The sequence below is a fragment of the Artemia franciscana genome, chromosome 2 (genome assembly GCF_032884065.1).
Source record: "Artemia franciscana chromosome 2, ASM3288406v1, whole genome shotgun sequence".
Lineage (NCBI taxonomy): Eukaryota > Metazoa > Arthropoda > Branchiopoda > Anostraca > Artemiidae > Artemia > Artemia franciscana.
Genome location: NC_088864.1, coordinates 47,433,796 through 47,453,889, shown reverse-complemented (window position 1 = coordinate 47,453,889; position 20,094 = coordinate 47,433,796). Strand labels below are relative to the sequence as shown.

At 35.3% G+C, this 20,094-nt stretch overlaps 1 protein-coding gene across 3 annotated transcripts in view; it reads left to right on the top strand.

Moving 5' to 3' along the window:
* Window positions 1–5,071: 5,071 nt before the first annotated feature.
* The window catches only part of LOC136042817 (zinc finger protein 611-like), a 46,373-nt gene continuing 31,350 nt past the window's right edge, over window positions 5,072–20,094 (top strand). The window contains exons 1-2 of one of the 3 annotated variants that reach the window (XM_065727764.1): window positions 5,072–5,121; window positions 16,725–16,888. In XM_065727764.1, coding sequence (XP_065583836.1) covers window positions 16,768–16,888 — 121 coding nt within the window. In that variant the 5' untranslated portion in view covers window positions 5,072–5,121; window positions 16,725–16,767. Of the gene's footprint in view, window positions 5,239–10,148; window positions 10,181–16,724; window positions 16,889–20,094 lie in introns of those variants that run through there. The other 2 variants (XM_065727759.1, XM_065727756.1) reach the window with 2 other exon arrangements.

Genomic DNA, 20,094 nt, shown 5'->3' with positions numbered 1-20,094 from the left:
GGCAACGAACCACCTTCCCATGGCCATCATTTTCAAAATACAACCAATCAAAATGTTGAGATAGCCAACCACACCCCACACAGGATGACAACCACACGCCATACTCCTCAGTGCTAGGGTTGTAAGTTATGCCCTGAGGGCAAATAGGGTTTTTATGTAAAAAGTTGTCGTATAAACTTTGGAGGGGTGACATTGTATTGGAAATCCGAACTTCTAGCTCTCATTTTTAGAGTCAAAGTGATCGGACGGCAGCCCTCCCCACCGCACGTCGTATTTTCCCCAAATACATCCAATAGAAATTTTGAGATAGATTTATTCAAAAATATAACAAAACTCATATAACAAGGCCTTTAGAGTGGACACAATCCCCCAGAGTCTGGGGGTAAGAGTTGTAAGTTATGCCCTAGGAGAATATAAGGATTTTACGGAAGCGGGGGTCGTGTTAACTTTAGAAAAGGCTCGTTAGTTCTATTTGTTCTCTTTTAAGAGAAGAACGTGGTGGAGAACAGCGGACCTGCCCCCCCTGACTTCCTCTTTTCCAGAAAAGCATAAATCTGAAATTGTGGGACAGTCATTTTGTTACCAATAGTCCAAACATCATGTAACAAGGTCTTTAGGGTGGACACAGTCCCCTAGAGCCCATTGACAAGGGTCGTAAGTTATGCCCTGGTACATATAAGGAATTTATGGAACAGATGGTCAGATAAAATTTGATCGGATGGTGCTCATTTTGTTGTAAGTCGGAAGTGTCAGTGCCAGTTTTAACAGTTGAAGGTGACTGGACGGCAATTAGCCCCTTCGCCTCAGGCCTATCATCCCCCAAAACAAATCAGATCGAGATTTAAAGCAAGCTATCTTGTTCAGTATTTTTGAAAGGTCCAGTAATTATTTCTTTAGGGATGTAAACTTCCCCACAGTCCACAGGACAAGGGCTGTAATATAGGCATTTCGTTCATTATTTACGCATAGTATATGTTACTGAGAAAAGAATGCATGTTTGAACTTTTCTTTCCAAAAAGCCAAAGGGCATTCAGATGAGCCTTTCAGAGAATGCCAATGGGAGTGTCTAATTAAACAAAAACACGTTATTGGCATACGAATTGTTAAAGGGGCGTAACTCAGGAATAACTTTGTATATTAATTTGGAAAATTCAGGAAATGATAAAGGAGTTTATCAAAAAAGGCAGTATTTGCACGCTACCAATACTACTACAACTATCACTTCTACTCCTACAACACTACTTCATTTACAAATATTGAGGTACTAGAAGTACTACGTCTATTGCAACTACTTTTAAGGCTAAGAGCATCGACATGGAAATATTAAGAAGTAAATGAACATACTGGTCATCAGTATGTTGTATACTGGTATGTTGAAACTTCCAGGACTTGATGAGAGGAATGTTCTACTGACCAAAAAGCGATATGTTAAACCTACCGCTGCCACTAGTACTACCACTATTACTATTAATACTGTTACAAGTAATATGAATACTACTACTGTGACTACTATTACAATTGTATCTAAGGGTAGGAAGGCGAAATTTTCAAGGAATTTTGACGGAGGACGGTTAATTGAATCACAACAAGTCGTTTGTATTCAGGTTGTCAAAAGGGTGCAACAGCAATATCTTAGGAACAATTGGGTGTGTGAAGTTGAAACAAACAGGGCCTTTTGTGAGGGATGTTGAACCAACCAAATGAAAATATTTGTATCCTAATACTACTTCTTCTGCTCATACTTCTACTACTGTTACTATTATTATTACTTTTGTTGCAACCACTGCCACTGAAGCTTAGGCTACAACTATTTATTCTAGTGCTACTATTACTACTACTGCTATTAGAACGCAAGTTTACTTGTATGCAAAACCTAGTATGGGTGCAGGTTTTCAAAAGGACATATAAACAATATAACACCAGTAATAACACCAATCTACAATAGCTAGAGATATCGTTAAAAATTCTATAGAAGCTAAAGCAATTCAAAATAAAAATGCTCCTCTTAAGACAAAAAGAGATCGGAGGACAAGCAGGCCTTCTCTCATGCATATTCATTTTCCAGACACATCCAGTCAAAATTTTGAGAGAACCATTTTGCTCACCATAGTAGAACGATCCAGCAAGTATGTCCTTTGGGATATTGGGCATGTCATCTCTCCGCAATTGTACAATTGGCCCATTATACTTTAAAACTAAGCGTTGCTGTAAAGCTAAATCAAAAGACATTGTGTTTATAGTTGTCAATAAGACACCTCAGCAACAGGGGCGTCGTTTCGGGGGAGGGGGACAAGATGGACCGTTGAACGCTCCCCCAGTAACAACTACTACTAATACTACTATGAAAAACTTATCGCAGCACCAAGCCGCCTGAGCCCAACACAGCTAAGCATGCTCCTCTTCCATCCCAATCTATTCAAAGCCTCCCTCTTTAAACCGTCCCAGGAAGTTTCCATTTCCTTGAAACCTTTCTTTATGACATCCTCCCACCCCAAGTGTCGACGACCCGATTTCTGTTTAGCCGTAGACGCTTGTTCAAAAAGGACAATCTTTTGCAATCCGTCATCCTTCATCTTCAGAACGTGCCCTACCGATTTCAACCTTTCTCTTATTTTATCCATTGAAAATGGGGTTGAGTCACACTTTTCTCACAGCTTACTGCTTCAAATACGATCAGCCAGCTGAAAACCCAGAACAATCCGTAGGCAATTTTTCTGGAAAACATCTTTTTCAGAGCACCCATGCTTCAGAGCCATATTTGACCACTGTCATTATCATGGCTTCCAATATTCTAGTTTCTTTATGTCATTGACCATACCCCTGGACTCTCATGATGTAGACCCTTTTTAACCCCCTCCCCCAGTATAAATGCTGGAGCTATGTCGCTGCTCAGCAAGATATCGAGAATGATTGGGGATTTTAAGTTGAAACTTTTGGAGCTACTACTATTACTACTTCTGCTCTTACTATTTAAATATATAAATAGAGTGTAAGTGTACCCAGGCTACCAAAGAGCATATATAGAATCTTCTGGGAATATTATTAAGTTTTATTTTTCAGATAAACTTCAGGAGGTATAAAATCAAATTAAAAAATACTGTTTGTGCCAGGATTAAAAATTGTTGGAAAAGTTTCCCCAAACATACAAATAGCAAGCCAAACCATGGATTCTTATAAAAAAAAAACAAAAATTTATAATACATAATATTTTTCCATGAAAAAGACCATGTCAATAAAAAACGAACAGAAATTCATTTGAAAAAAACTCTATCCACAAAACGAGTTTTTTAGAGACAAGTAAGGGCTCTACTAAGCCAAAAAATCCATTAAGCATTTTTAATAAGAAATCTTAGAATTTTAGTTTGCTATTTTTTCTCAGCGCGAGCAGTCGACACATGGAACAACTTGTCTGAACATGCCATCCAAGCACCAAACATCATATATCTACAAAAACAAAGTTGACAAGTCCTGGGAGAAACACAACAACAAATTCAACTCATTTGCTGAGTGGTCAGCATAACTTAAGATCAACCGACTACAAACCCATCAATCAAACAAAGGGCATGGAACAGGCAGAGCAACTGCTAGATGGTGCTGAACAAATTTAAGTAGCTTTATGTAAGTAAGTAATGATGCAAATTCAGAACTAATGGTTTTGTATCTATTTCATTAATTTTCATCGAAATATTTTAGTGAAACATCAAATAAAAAAAAATAAATGGAACAAAACAATCAAGCAGTGAAAGTGCAAAAAAAAAAAAAAAAAAAAAAAATGGAACAAAACGCTCAAGCAGTGAAAGTTGTTTTCGACACAGTTATGGCAGAATGGTGGCTAAGGGAACCCATTTCAGATTTTCAGGATATGAGTTGTAGTTACTTTATGGCAATTATAGAGCCTTTATAGAATATTCGTCGGTTTCTTTTTGTGTTGTGGTGATGTAATGAAATTTATCTCTATAAAATACGGACACTCTATAAAACACTCTATAAATACAGAGTTTGGGGTCAATCTCAACTGCTAAAACCTGCTGCAGGGCTTGGACTGTGATTCCGACAAATAACAACAACAAGTTTTCGCTTATGAGACAATCAAGTCCAGATAGAACAAATTTTTATCTTCTGATATTCTGCCTCGGGCGGGTAGTACTATGTGTGGCTGGGGAATTGTGGTAATTACATTATACAAGAGCGTCTCCATAATAACAAAAATATACAAAAAAAGAAGTTCCTGACCTGTGGTTGGATATTCTACTCAAAAATTCCTCATAAATTCATTTGGAGCCCTTTTTTCGGGTGTAGCTGATGATTCATCAACGTTTACTATGATGCCGACTATTCTGCATACTCTGCATTATGAAAGCGTTCGACCCATGTACTTTATTTCACTGTAACTTAACTACTGTCAATTTCAAGTGTTTTCCTCTCCGTAATCAAAGCTGATCTGATCGTTTTTCTTCCCAACTGTAGATGACTTTCCATAACTTTTCTTACTGAGTCACTGCGTTATGACTTGAGGAGGTTGGGAATCCTGTTCCGTGATTTTGATTCTTTGACAAAAGTGGGCCTGCGGTAGGTACTGAGAATTTCATTCCTCAAAATTTTACTAAAATTTTGCCTTACAGTCTAAACTTTAATTTACTTGCACAGCCTTTGACAACTGGGTCTTGTCAAAATTATGGTTATGAACGCGTTTGACGTGGCAGAAACTACCTGCAATCCAGGCCGAGAACACACTCTATATAAGTGGGTTGACGTCAACTAGAATGTTTTCACAGTGAATTGTTGAGAGGTGAAAGCATACAGCAACCTAAAGTTTCAATTCAAGTTTTTAGTGTAGTTTTTGAAATAATATTCTTAGCGGGAACGAAAAAATTGAAACGAAAAAAGAAGGTAAATGCTCGGTTACAAACAAGATTAGTCTTTTTATACCAATTAAAAAAATAGTCAATAAAAAGTGAGCACAAACTACTACCATTACCAGTAACTAACTATAACGAACTTACAAGTCAAAAAGAGCTTATTGATTTTTTCTCGCTTAGTGGTTGCTTTAGGATTTTAATCTCTATTTTCCCGTGCCCCAGCCGTGTCCATGCCAGATTTTTTTAAATATTAAAATCATGGGTAAGAATATACTAATCAGTTAAACGGATGTCAAAATTGCAGCTTTTTAGTGATATCCTAGTTAAATTCAACAATGTTTTAGTCATTACCACGAGCATTGCACCCTCATTAGACCAGGTATAGGCTAATCAATAGGCTGCTTTGCTGATCTTAATTAGCCTACCTTCAATCACTGTTTAGAGCAAGCTAAAAATTGTAATCCATTTAACGCTCCGCAATGACGTCTGCTGCCTCTTACTTTCTCTCAGGTGCTATTCAGGCCCAGCTTGTAGCATCAGATCCCTCCCAGTTGTGCAGTATGTCTAGGCTAACAGTAAAATTGCTAAATAGTGGCTCTCAAGAAGGTACACAATCAAAAAGTTAATCTTTAGATTTCTAATTTTATATTCTTTATGGTCAAAGGCAAATCTGTGACAATGATGTGCCTTTGCTCTGTTGCATATTTTAAGTATCAAATTTATTGTAAAATTCTAGTTAATTGACTTTTTGCTATCTCAGAAAGGGTTTAGGTTAGGAAAATGAAACTTTCAGGGATGAATCTACAGACTAAAGTATGTCCTGGGAAGGTATTTTGAAGCAACTACCTCCTCTCCTTCTCCCTCTAGAGGGCCCTGACCTTTGATGACCTTTAAAAACATGTGTGTTATAAAGTGAAACTTTGCAAAATAGATTTTCTGCTTAATTAAAGTACAAAAAATTGTTTTCAGCTTCATAAATTTGCTCAATTCTATTTTATAAGGTTTTAAAGATATGCAAATACATTTCCTAAATTAAAAAAAAACCTTGATATTGAATTGCATTTTCAGAACTAAAGGCAGAGAAAGGGCAACTGGTAACTGAAAATTAAGGTAAAATGTTGTTTTGTCAAAATTTCAATAGGTATAAACCCATCATGTAGGCAAATTTCAGGGCCCTCCAGAGAGAGAAGAAGTAGAGATAGGTACTTTAAAATACCTTCCCAGGACATACGTTAGCCTGTAGACCCATCCCTGAAAGTTCCATTTTCCTAACCTAAACACTTTCCAAGATAGTACTTTACTCTGACAAGATATTTTTTTTAAAATTAATCCATGCTTATTGTTAACATAAGGAAATATTAATCCATGCTTATTTTTAACATAAGGAAATATGTTTCACATATTTTGAAACATATTATGTTGAAGCATAAGGAAAATATGTTTCACATTTAACTTACAAATGGGTGATTAGATCTCAATGAAATTTGATATTTAGAAGGATATTGTGTCTAGAGCTCTTATTTTAAATCCCAACCGAATTGGGTGACATTGGGGGGGGGGCAGTTGGGAGGGGGAAACCTAAAACTTGGAAAACACTTAGAGTGGAGGGATTGGGATGAAACTTGGTGGGAAAAATTAGCACAAGTCCTAGATATAGGATTGACATAACCGGAACAGATCCGCTCTCTTTGGGGTAGTTGGGGGGGTGTTAATTCTGAAAAAAAATAAGGTATTTTAACTTACAAATGGGTGATCAGATCTCAATAAAATTTGATATTTAGAAGGATATTGTGTCTCAAAGCTCTTATTCTAAGTCGCGACTGGATCTGGTAACATTGGGAGGAGTTTGGGGTGGGGAAACTAAAATGATTGAAAATGCTTAGGTTGGAGGGATTGGGATGAAACTTGGTGGGAAAAATAAGCAGAAGTCTTAGATACGTTATCTTCAGAACTAAAGGCAGAGAAAGGGCAACTGGTAACTGAAAATTAAGGTTAAATGTTGTTTTGTCAAAATTTCAATAGGTATAGACCCGTCATGTAGGCAAATTTCAGGGCCCTCCAGAGGGAGAAGGAGTAGAGATGGGTACTTTAAAATACCTTCCCAGGACATACTTTAGCCTGTAGACCCATCCCTGAAAGTTCCATTTTCCTAACCTAAACACTTTCCAAGATAGCACTTTACTCTGACAAGATAATTTTTTTAAAATTAATCCATGCTTATTTTTAACATAAGGAAATATGTTTCACATATTTTGAAACATATTATGTTGAAACATAAGGAAAATATGTTTCACATTAATATTTATCCAAATATGCTGCTTTTTAATCTTTTATTAGGCTATTGAGTAAAAATGTGAGCTTAGTGAACAACAAAATTTACAAATATTCTATGCTTCTTGATTTACCTTACCTTAATTACCTTAATCCATCTGAGAGCTTTAAGGTCTTTCAGACCTGTAGTGCTCTTGAGTTGATGACTGCCAGTTGAACCTCCATTGCTTCTTCTCCTACTCTTTGTCAAATTGGTTTCTGAAGGATTGGATGGAGGGAGCACTGACAGTTGAGTATTCCAGTTTATTCCAATGATTTATGACTCTTCTCAAAAAGAATGTTTGGCAAGTTTTAGATTAGGAGCTTGACTTTGACTGAAAAGGACTGAAGTGTCCTTTTGTGTTGTGCTGGCTGGTACTGAGATTGCCACCAAAGATTGCTGACTTTTTGTTCTGTAGCTTGCAAGTAAGCATCATATTGCTGTGCAAGCATTGGTAAAACAGAGTGGGTAGTTTGAGGTACTTGAGGCAGTCCTCATATGAGGTTGATGCTAGACTTTTTATGCATTTTGTTGCTTGTCTCTGTACATTTTCAATGAGCCTCACATCTTGTTGATAAGAAGGACCAGCAAGACACATGCCAAATCAAGTTGATGTCTGACAAGAGCCTTGTGTAATTTTATAAATATAGATGCCTGTCTTCTGTTGATGGTTTGTTTTAGTAGTCCAGACTAGAGCTTGCATGGGAAATAACATGCTGGACATGGCTGTGAAAATTAAGTTTATCATTAATAATGACAACTAGATCCCTTTCTTCTGCTCTGTTCTTTAGTTGCTCTCTTACTTTGGTGGTGGGGTTATAGATTGTGTAGTTTGCCATTGGGTTATTGGTTCCAAGGTGTAATACACAGCACTTTCCTGCATTAAATTGGAGAAGCCAGTCCTGGGTCCAAACTTGCAGCTCATCTATGATGTGCTGAATACTCTGAGGGCATGCAATACCAAAGAGTTTTGCATCATCAGTGAACAGCTGGATGCCATTGTCAATATGGTTAAATATCTCATTGATGTAAATCAGAAAGAGAGTTGGACCCAGTACAGTTCCCTGTGGTACTCTGCTCATTACTTCAGCCTTGTCAGAGTATATTGGTTTGCCATCTGTAGCAATAAGCAAACTTTCTGCTTGCACTTTGTAAGGAAATCCATCAGCCAGTCTACAACAGCCTGATTGATGCTGATAGCAGATATTTTTAAGTGCAGTCGACTGTGAGGAACCTTGTCAAAGGCCTTAGCAAAGTCCAGCAGGAGAAAGGTCAACCAGATGTCCATGGTCAATTAGGTCTATGATTTCCTTGTATGATTCCAAGAGGTTAGTTTCAATTGATTTCCCTGACTGGAAGCCATGCTGCTTGGGGGACAAGATCTTGTTGGTTGTCAAATGTTTAAGGATTGAATCATTGACTATGCACTCAAGTATTTTGACAATGACTGAGGTCAGGCTAATTGGCCAATAGTTTTCAGGCTTGGAATGATTATCTTTCAGGAAAACCAGTGTAATGTTGGCTATTTTCCAGTCTGCTGGGAGCTCTCTAGATGTAAGTGATGTCTGGAAAATTCTCCTAAGTGGTTCTGCTATGATAGCTGCAGTTTCTTTTAATAGCCTGGGATGTAGGTTATCTGGTCTTGATGATTTGTTAGTATCTAATTTCTGTCAGTGTCTGAGAACCTCTGTATGCGATAGAGTGATGATTTCTATTGGGGATTTGTCATATTTGCTCAGGTCAATTTTTTTCAAGGTTCAATTGGGTTTAATTAAAAAAAAGGAAATAACTAAATTTAAAGTACACTGCTCTGTGACAAAACTCACGTTGAGACCCATAAACATAAAAGATTCTTCACTAATACGCAGTACGGCTCCCACTTCACTCTTCAACACAACCACATGCCACCTCATTATATAATTTTTTTTTAATCTTAACCATAGGGTTCCTCCCGGACTTACAACCTCCTCACCTGAATAAACTTTAACCTTGTGATAGTGGATAAGGCTATGGTTGGAAATAACAAGGACCAAGGTTCAATCCCTGTGGTGGCGCAGTGGATTTGACCTTAGCTTGGTAATACGGGACCCAGAGATCAAATCATGCTGCAGGAATGCAGTGCAGGGCCAACGCAGGGACCTTAGTAGTCAAGAAGCATTGTTAATTCTTAAATAATATATATATATATATATATATATATATATATGTATATATATATATATATATATATATATATATATATATATATATATATATATATATATTTTTTTTTTTTTTTGTATAAGTATAGTATTACCTTGTGACAGTGCAGTGGTTAAGGCTGTGATTCTTGATTTATGGCCTTTTGGTCTAGGGGTATGATTCCTGCTCTGGGTGCAGGAGGTCCCGGATTCAAATCCTGGACAGGTCCGTTTTTAAGGGCTTGGCGTACAATTCAAGCAATGGATCGAAACCACTATCTGACAATTTTTAAAGAGCAGGTTGGCAAAGTGGAAGCATGCGGGGCCATTAACTCAGGGGCTGATGGTTTGAAACTTCAGACTGGGTTATGGGTCCAACATGTTTTCAATTATTAATTTTTAACCCTGTGACAGCGGAATGGTGAAAGCCACGCCCATCAGCAGAACACATTTAAATTATTTTTGAAAGACCCAAGGGAGCTCCTACATCTCAGCTCTTTTGGAAGCATGTTCCACACTTTAGCACATGCTACATCCAGGGAAAAATCTGAATGTACTGTTGGAGTTCGTCTCACTTGAAGGTCAAATGCAGAGCGCGTGTTTCAATTATGCTGTTCAGATATCAACCAAAACAGATTTTGGAAGGGAGATGGAAGTAAACCAGATAAAAATTTAAAAACAAAAACTGAGCATGACAGATGGTAAAGAGAACCAAGGGACAGATAGTTGTCTACATTTCCAATAATTTTCAATGCATGCTTGTGGATTGAGTCAAGTCTCTTCAGGTGTGATTTGAAGGTTGACTGCCAAATTATGGCACAATACTGCAGGTGAGGTTTCAGAAGTCTGTTGTAAAGTAGACAAAGGGTTTTTTGAGGAAATACATGCTTCAGAGGAAATACGTGCTTCAATAATATCAGTTTCCCTGATATTATAGGTATTTTTACTTACTAGAATTGGTAAATGTATCACAGTTCACATATTTGACTTACCAATAAAGTGGACATACCACTTGATGCCTTTTTTATGCTCTTTATGAATATAATAATTGCTTCTATTGCAAATTCAAATTTAAGTACTTTTTGACCTAGCCTAACCTAACTATAAATAATTTTGGCACTAAGAAAATGTAGTATTATTTTGTCAAAACAACCAATAACTCATACTTTAATTGAAAATTCATCATTTTTAAGAGTCCAAAAAGTGCTTAAATTTGGATTTGCAGTAAAAGCAATTATTTTATTCATAAATAGCCTAAAAAAGGCATTGAGTGGCATGTTCAAAGTTTGAAACCAATGTTTTAAGCCTTCTTTATACCCCATATTTTGTTCATTTTTAAGAGCTCAAAAAGTGCTTAAATTTGAATCTGTGATAAAAGTAATTATTATATTTGTAAAAAGAGCATAAAAAAGGCATCAAGTATGTTCACTTTATTGGTAATTCAATTATATGAACTGAGATACATTTACCCTAAAATCTATCAGTTCAAGATTAGATTCTGTTGTTTTGAAACTTTCAAAAGTGGAAATTATTATACCCTCTAAATCTACAAATAGGACAAAAATAGAATTATTAAATAATAAGAAGGTAGATAAACAGTAAATATAATTTCCTAAATGATACAGAAATCATTAACAAAGAAAATAAAACTTAATGCTTTTTTAATGGTATTTGCTCTATAACTAGATAAGTCAAATTGGTTGCAGTTTGGTCATAGAATTTGGTAGAGAGAGAGAGATCTGCTCCAGGAATCCTTTAATTGTTTTAATTTTTATTTCTAATATTTAATTAAAACTACAATTATCTTATTTGTCATTGGAATGCCTAATAAGCAGTGATAATAAGAGTTAATGTAAGCTCAAAATTATAATTTTATAACATCTAAATTCTGTTTTTTTTTGTAAAAGCCTAACATGCAACAAGAACATCCTATTCTTTATATTTTGGATTCACACACTATTCCATATATGTAGAATTGCCTCTACTTATAATACCATGCTGATTTCTTGCTATTTTCACTTTTCTAAATGTTTCTTTTAACCATCCCCAAAAAAAACAATTGATTTGAATGTGCTTAGAATTATGACTAAAATTAGTTGCATTTCACCCAATGCTAGTTCTACTTGTAGACATCTATCTGTAAACCAGCATGCTGTACAAAATGTATGCTGAGAATAGAATAAAGTGGATGTTTATGCAAAATATGTATATTTTTCTCACAATTTGGAAATTTTGTGTCCATGCAGAAGGAGTACCAACCTGTTCTGTTCTATTGTTATCATTTTTATTATGCTGTGCTTGGAGACCTAGCTTTGCCTTTGAAGGGAATTATAGACCCCACATACCCTGATTTACACCAGGAAAACTTTTGTGGAATTCTTATAGAATTTTTTAATAAACAATGATACAAAAGGGAAAGCAATTTTCAAAGTCTAGGAGTCAATTTTCCCTTCAAATTGGCATCCCTGGCAATTTTTTAGTAATTTAAGGTTTCTGCCACAAATAATGCCAAGAACTCTTCAGATCTTCTTGATATTCTTTGTCAAGCAATGCCCAACAGATAAGTTAATAATTATAACTTTATTTCTTGAATATTTCCAAATTTGAAATGTGGTTGCTACTTAAATTTTGGAAAAACATCACAATATTGTGTTACACAATCTATGGTAATACTTTGACTTATCCTGTATCTTTACTTAGACAGTGCTATTGTACTGCCTATGATTTATGTTTTGGCTTTATGTGGTTTACTGATATCAATGCCATTTATTAATATAAATTGATAACCCACAACCAAATCAATTTAATTAAAAATCAAATGTAATTTTTTAATAAATCAGGTATATTAAAAGTTTAGTACAACAAATTAAATGTTACAGAGTCAAAATCCATTCAAAATTATAAGCAAATGAATAGAGCAACATCTGGGCTATTAGAATAGAGTTTGGGTCAATTTTGGGAATGAACATCCTTACTGGATGTGGAGGTTGGGGGAAGTGTAGGGTGATATGTACTGCAGCATTAGATGAATTTTTGTTTTGTTTTAATTTTTGACTTGTCTCTTTACTTCTTTAAGAAAAGCTTTTTTTAGAATAAATTTGTCCTTATTATTTTTTTTTAAAAGACCTAATGATTCTTACAAAAAGATTCTTATTCAATATGATTTTTTTTTATAGAACATGACATGAAAAAAAGTTGTACTTCGTACCTTCCTTAAAATTTTCCACAAGATATGTGTAACTTGATCATGTAACAAAAGAGTTTGAGGTATTTTGTTGCTGGTATGTTTAAGAGTTTTCATATAAAAAAGTCAACTATTTTAATGAAAATGAAGGCAAATAATGATTTATTTTTTTCAATAGGTAGTTTTTTTCAAAACTTAATTTATTTTACTAAAGGAGCTGGTAGGGGGAGTATGCAAGAGGGGAGACTGTAAAGCTCTGCTAACAAATTTGGACTGTGGAAATTATAATATAAGGTGTGGAAATAAGTTTTTGCCCTTTTAGCAACAGGTTGTATAACTTGTTCATTATTCAATATTTCACATTTTCAAACATCCATTGAAAGCTACTGTAATTAGGCACAAATGTCTATGCAAGCTATTTAGTTGAAGTGTATTCATTGAGTATGGGGAATTTTGTACCAAATAATGTCTTTTTGCTGGGAGTTTTATTTCATTACTTCAGTATGAAGAAAATACTTCTAAAGGTATTGTATTTTCGGAGTGAGATGGAATTGTTAAGACAAACTGAGAAGAGACACACAGAAAGAGGCAGTAGCTTTTCAATGAACTATTAAATGTCTACCTGCAATTTTGTTGTCACCTACTAGTTCTGACAGAAAAAAGGATTAGAAATAAATAATGAACTGCATGGATCTATTTAAAAACAGGGGTTACTGAGCCCCAGTCAGGAGTTTTAAATCATGAAAAGTTGATAGGCTATCTTTTAGTTTGTATTCCCTGGCATTTTGACCTACTTCGCAAAAACTGATGTCTTACAGCAAAAAATTAAAGAAAAAAAATGAATAAAAACTGAACTCACTACAGTGTTCACATGACTATAAGGCTTGATGTATATGCAATAGATCAGTTTTTCAGGATGGAAGGTTGAAAACATCCTGTTCAGGGTTTTAGACCATGAAAAATCAATCAACTGTCCTAGAATTTACATTTTATGGCATTTTCTTTGGACAAAAAATGATGTTTGCAAGACAAAGTGACAAAAAATGTCACTTTGATGAGGTGCAATCTCTTTTTTTTTCAGAGGCAACGGTATAGTGTTGCCTCTAAAGGCCATAATGCTCCACTCTTTTATTATTAATTATTTTGTCCCAGAGGCAGTTCATATGGAAGGGGTGATTGTATAAACTTTGGAGGGAGCTCATTTGATTGGAAATTCACAATTTTTGCCTTTTTTAAGAGTCAGAAGTGACCAGAGGGCAACTAGCCTCCCCCCCATCCTCACACCTTTTCCCCCCTAATTGCATCTGAGGAAAATTTTGAGATAGCCATTTTGTTAAAAATAATTGAAAGACCAGATTTCAAAAACTTGTATAAACTTCTGAGTGAGCTCATTTAATGGGAAATTGAAAGTTCTATTTCACTTTTTAAGAGTCAAAAGAGATCAGAGGGCAAGAGAACCCTGGAGCAAGTGTTTTTACTTTTACCCTGGGGACATATAAGTTTTTATGTAAGGATTGGTCATTTAAATTTCAGAGGTGGCTCATTTAATTGGAAATTGAAAGTTCTAGTTATCTTTTTATTAGTCAAAAGTGATCAGAGGGCATCTACCCCCTCCCACACACACCCTCTTTTCCCCAAATGCATCCAATCAAAATTTTTGGATAGCCAGTTTACTTGAAATAGTCTGTTGATCAGATAACAAAATCTTTGGGGTCAATATAACCCCCATACTGTTAAGGAAGGGTGTCAACTTGTGCCCTGGGGGCATATAGAGTTTTTATGGAAGAGATGGTTGCATAAACTTCAGAGGGGATTCAAATACTAATTCCCTTTTAAAGAGTCAGAAGTGATCTGATGGCAACTAGCCCCCTCCCACATCCTCTTTTACCCAAATACATCTGATCAAACTTTTTATATAGCCATTTTGATCAAAATAAACCCAAGATCATAAAGCAAAAATTCTAGGTATAACACAGCCCCCCCCCCCAGAACCCAGGGGCCAGTGTTGTAAATTACGACCCAGGGGCATATTAAGTCTTTATGGAAGGTATGGTTGCATAAACTTCAAAGTTTCTAGCTAAAAAAAATCGGGCATTCTAGCTTTATTTTTAAAAGTCAAGAGTACCCCCACATCCTTTTTTCTAAATGCTTGTAATCAAAATTTTGAGTTAGCCAATTTGTTCAAAATTGTCCAAATGTCAAATAGCTATGGTTCTGGGTTTGAACCCTCACCAGTCCTGAAGGAAAGGGTTGTAAGTTATACTATCAATCTGTCATTAACGTATGAAGCTTCTATGGAAGGCGTGGTTATATAAACTTTGAAGGAAGTTATTCCAATCAAAAATCAAAATTTATTTTGCCCTTTTTAAGATTTGAAAGTGATTAAAAAATAACAAGGCCCCCATCCATTGTGCCCATTTTCCCCAGTTGCATCTTATAAAAATTTTGAAATAGTCATTTTGTTCAAAATAGTCAAAGATTCGAATACTATAAATTAGGGATTGAGAAACCCATTATACTCCCCTGGGCAAGGATTGTAACTTATGTAAATTGCCCACTATAAGAATATAAGATTTTTTGTGGAAGGGGTAGTCATATTAAGTTTAGAGGGGGTTCATTTGATTGGAAATTGAAACTTTTAATTCTTTTTTAAAAGTCAAAAGAGATCAATAGCCAACTAGCCCATGCCCCACTTTCCCAAAGGAAATCCAGTCAAAATTTTGAGAAAGCTATTTTGTTAAAAATAGTTCAAAGGCCAAATAAAATGCTTCCGGGATTGAACCCCCCTCCCAACCCTGGGAAATGGCTCTGAGTTATTGAACTTAATTTTTGTTACTTTGTTTACTTTGATACATGGATTTACATGGCAACTTTGATTTACAGTGCAAGGGCTGTAAGTTATGCAAGTTACTTATTGTTACTTTGATACTTTGTTTACTTTGATACCTTGTTTTCTTTAATGCTTTCTTTACTTTGATACTTTTGTACTTTTATATTGTCACTTTGATGTTAGTTTTGACACTTCTGATGAAAGTTTGAAGTTGAAAAAAATTGATTTTGAAATAATGAATTTTTTTTAAACTTGAAACTTTTTGCAATAAAAAAACGAACAAAAAATAATATAAAATGAACTTTCCAAAAAAGAAGTTTTTCAAATAAAAATAAAGGCCATAGAAAACTTGAGATCACAGATACAAAAACCTGTTAAATTCAAACTCAAAACAGCCAGAAATAACTATTAAAGAATAAATGAAACACAAAACAAACAGAAATTAAATAAACAATCATAGCAAAAAACTTACAACAAGTGCTAATATAAATGAATAGATAAATCTTAAAACGAGTAATGCTTAAATTGAATATGCAAATCAAGCTTAAAACAAAATAATATATTTTGCTATTGAAGTATGAATGAAATTTAAAACAAACAGAAATTAAATAAACAATCATAGTAAACAAAGACACAATAGGTACTAATTTAAATGAATAAGTAAATCTTAAAATGAGTGAAACTAAAATTGAATATGCAAATCAAGCTTGAAACAAACAAAAATTACTACAAACAAGAGTTTGGGTATTGCCTCCTTCTCTCACTGTAAAAGTCTAAGACCAACTCCAAGTGGAGGGCAACTAGCGTCCCTTCCCTCTTTTCTCCAAATCTATCTGATGGAATTTTTGAGATAGCCAATTTGATAAATTAGGTCAAAAATCAAATAACAAAACTCTAGGGTTAAAACAACCCAGAAGAGCCCAGGGCAAGTGTTGTAGGCTATGTCCTGGAGGTATGTAATGTTTTTATGCGAGGGTTTTTAAAATAGTTGAGAAACCAGGTAAGCCTGACCCCCACCCCCACTCAAAAAACTTATTAACGATATTTTATTCCAAAGTCTAAGGGAGCTGGCCCCTGGCCCGACCCCTCCCCCTCAGAAAAAAATTATTGAAAATATTTTATTCCAAAAATCATGGGAACTGACCCCTGCCTTCCCTTCATGGCTTGACCCCCTCCCTCCCCCTAAACAGACACTTTATTCCAACGATCATTGGAAATGACCCCTGGCCCTTTCTCCATGGCCCTACCCCCCCCCCCCCCCCTCCATAAAAACTATTAACGATATCTTATTCAAAAATTATGAGGCTGACCAAAATGTAATGTAAATTGAACCTCGAATTTATTAATGTTAATTTTGCAGACATTTACTTTGGAATGTGATTCTTCAGTCAATTCATGAATCTATGGAAGTAAGAGATACGAATTCCAATATTCGTCCATACCAGTGTAAACATGAGGACTGTAATAGAGCATACAGAAGTGTTTACTCTCTAAATCAGCATGTACAGAAATTTCACAGCAAAAGTAAGTTTTGCGACTAGTTTTTTTTGTGAGTTCTGAAATAATTTGATATCAGTGATTTAATTTCCAGATTAAGGGTTCAGCATGATGCTTTAGATGTCGCTTACTACCCTTTTTAGAAGTCGATTATGCCTAGACATGAATGTAGGAGATTTTTGAAATAATATAATTTTGAATAAAATTTGAGTAGAATATAATGATTTTAAGGATTCATATCTCCCTTAGCTCTGGAGAGTTAAATGAAACAGGTGAATGAAAACAAAACAGGTGAATGAAAATGAAACAAATATTAAATACTTGGAAAAAAGCTCTTTTATCAAGAAGCTTTTATATCGAGGAAAAACTTCCGTGTGAATGTTCTAAATGAGTTTGGTTAAAAGAAAATGAAATATACCAAATATAGATGTACCCAGATCGGATCTTAGGGATGAAAATAAATATTTTACAAAGATAAACCTACAGCAATAAGGACTATTTGGAAAAAATATCAGTGCCGATTCACTGCGGCTTGGGAGAAACCTGAAATCAATATAGAAGGGACTTTGTGGCCCCTGGAATTGATTTTATTCTTGATTCCGTCATGTATTTCTATTTCGAAATTTACGATTTTTAATACTCTTTAAATTTAAAGTTGGCACACAGTAGTGGTTTGAAACTAAGCAAAGACCTTACTAGATGCTTTTGTAATCAATTTGCCCAATTCTCAATTCATCAGCTTATTCCTGGTCCTCTAAAGGACTGACATATACTGAACCTTTATAAATTATCTAGATAGATGGCTTCTCTGTTATGTTTTATGTCATTTGTATAGCATGGGTTCTGCAGCTTATTTTTAATGTCAATTACAGTTAGGAAGGAACTCTACTCAAGGGTTGATCATATCAATGCTGTGCACACAGTGACGTCAATTGGGAGAAGGGGGCGTTTACCCACTACATTTGGAAGATACCTTTTTTAGGGATATGTTTTGAACAATAAGCCAAATTATAAATTATTGTTCTACAACAGTGTTTTATTGAGGAGTCGTCTTGTCATATATTACATATGCTGATGACGTTTTTCTAGTAAGCTATAGACATACAAGCCTAATTGGTAATTTGTCTATGCTTAAGCTGCAGTTGGCTTCCTTTGATCCAACAAGGAACCCTTCAAAATATAAGTTAATATGTTTTAAAATGTCACCAATATAAATCCACCAGCTTCCAAAAGAGTAGTATTGCTCTCAGACTCCAAATGCGTCCTTAAGCTCATTGATAATATTCATTGGAGTGCCATGGATACAGACCTGAGCAAAAACAGAGATCAATTAATCAGTCTCCAAAATAGCTTTATTGAAGTCAAGTTCCAGTCCAGCAGAGCCACCAAGGCATCAAATATAATGAGGTAGCAGACTAGATAGGTAGTAGCTCCTTGTATAATCCAATTAACCCAATTTGAAGGCCCAGACCTTCAGAGACATACTCAGAAGTGGAATTCCTTCAAAAACAAAATACTCATTCCATTCTTACTTCAATCAAGGGCAGGTCAAATTCTTTACTATAGAATCAAAAGCAACTCTTTGATCCTGAGAAAAGAAGAGTTTACTTGGTATAAACGAGCCGGTCCACATTGCAGACTTTGCAACTCTATTCCAGAATCCTTGAACCACCTGATTTTTGAATGTCTATGCATCCAGCAGGAAGTAATCAACATAAAGAAAATCTTCAGTGAGGCAAACCTCCAGCCTGAAATCTACGCGTTGCTCCTCTCTAACCTACCAGCTAACACTGAAAAACATCTATACAAAGCATTTCCTAAGACGTAATAATGTCTGCATGTAGGTCACATAGATGATTGCAAGACTTATTCCTGACCCATCATCACCTGCTGCTTGAATATCGTCTTGAAACAAAAAGAAGGCCGAAGTGGACTCCAGAAGGCTTGGAAATCCAAGAGGAGGAAGAAGAGTTGTTACCAACTAGCCACCAAAGAGTATGGGTAACTTATAAGGTGCTACTGTTGATAAAAAATCACCAACGCCATCTAGCATGTGGTGTTGCTTAAGGTTTTTCAAGTATAATAATAAAGCGGAATTACTGTAGTTATAAGTTTTTGATCTCTGTTTCAGAAAAAAAAAACACAATTACGAAGCGTGAAAAAATGCCGAGAAACGCCAAAGCCAGATGGCACTTGTGGATTTTTATTAAATAACTTGTTAGACCACACTGCTTTTAGATTTACGAAAAAATAAGCAAAAAACGGGTTTTAATTTCAACAAAGCAGTGAACAAAAAACAAAAACAAAACAATACTTTAATTAAAAAAAAGTATTCCAAATAATTCAGCCCCACGTCCGGGAGACTTTCTCAAGGAAAAAAACCGAAAAGAACAAAAAACAAAAAAAGTGCTTTATAAAAAAATGACATAAGGAAACAACGACAACTAATTAAACACGAAAAAAAGTAAATAGATAAGAACAATTCACATTATAACAGACTGAAGCTAAACTAGCAAAAAAAATTATTTAATTTATAATTTATGAATTTGTTTGTTAACCCATGATATTTAGTTAGGGGTGATGGACTTGGGGTTTGGTGACCTTTTTCGTTTGTTCAAGTAAATATAGTCTTCTGTTTTTATAGATTCTCATTTATACACTGAATGTTGATCTCTCAACATTCACAACTTCAACAAACTCGCTTTGATCTCTCAAAGCGAGACACTCGATTTGATTTTATTCTTCTATAGTAACATCTGTGCTGGAAGATTGCGTATAATATTCCCATTTATACGTGGAATGTTGAGAGGAGAGTGACCCATGGTTCCACTATAGGGATTCGCTATGGTTTTTATGGCACTTGGTATTAACCAAGTAACATATAGCAATCACAAATTCTGTCGGTCTGTCTGTCTGTCGGTCCCGGTTTTGCTAGTTTAGGCACTTCCGAATTAGCTAAGACGATGAAATTTGGCAGGCATCTTAGGGACCAGCTCAGATTAAATTAGAAATAGTCTTTTCCCCGATTCGACCATCTGGGGGGGAGTGGGGAATGATTAATTTGGAAAAAGTAGAAAAAATGAGGCATTTTTAACTTACGAACGGGTGATCGGATCTTAATGAAATTTGATTTAGAAGGATATAGTGTCTCAGAGCTCTTATTTTAAATCCCGACCGGATCCGGTGACATTGGGGGGAATTGGAGGGGGAAACCTAAAATTTCGGAAAACGCT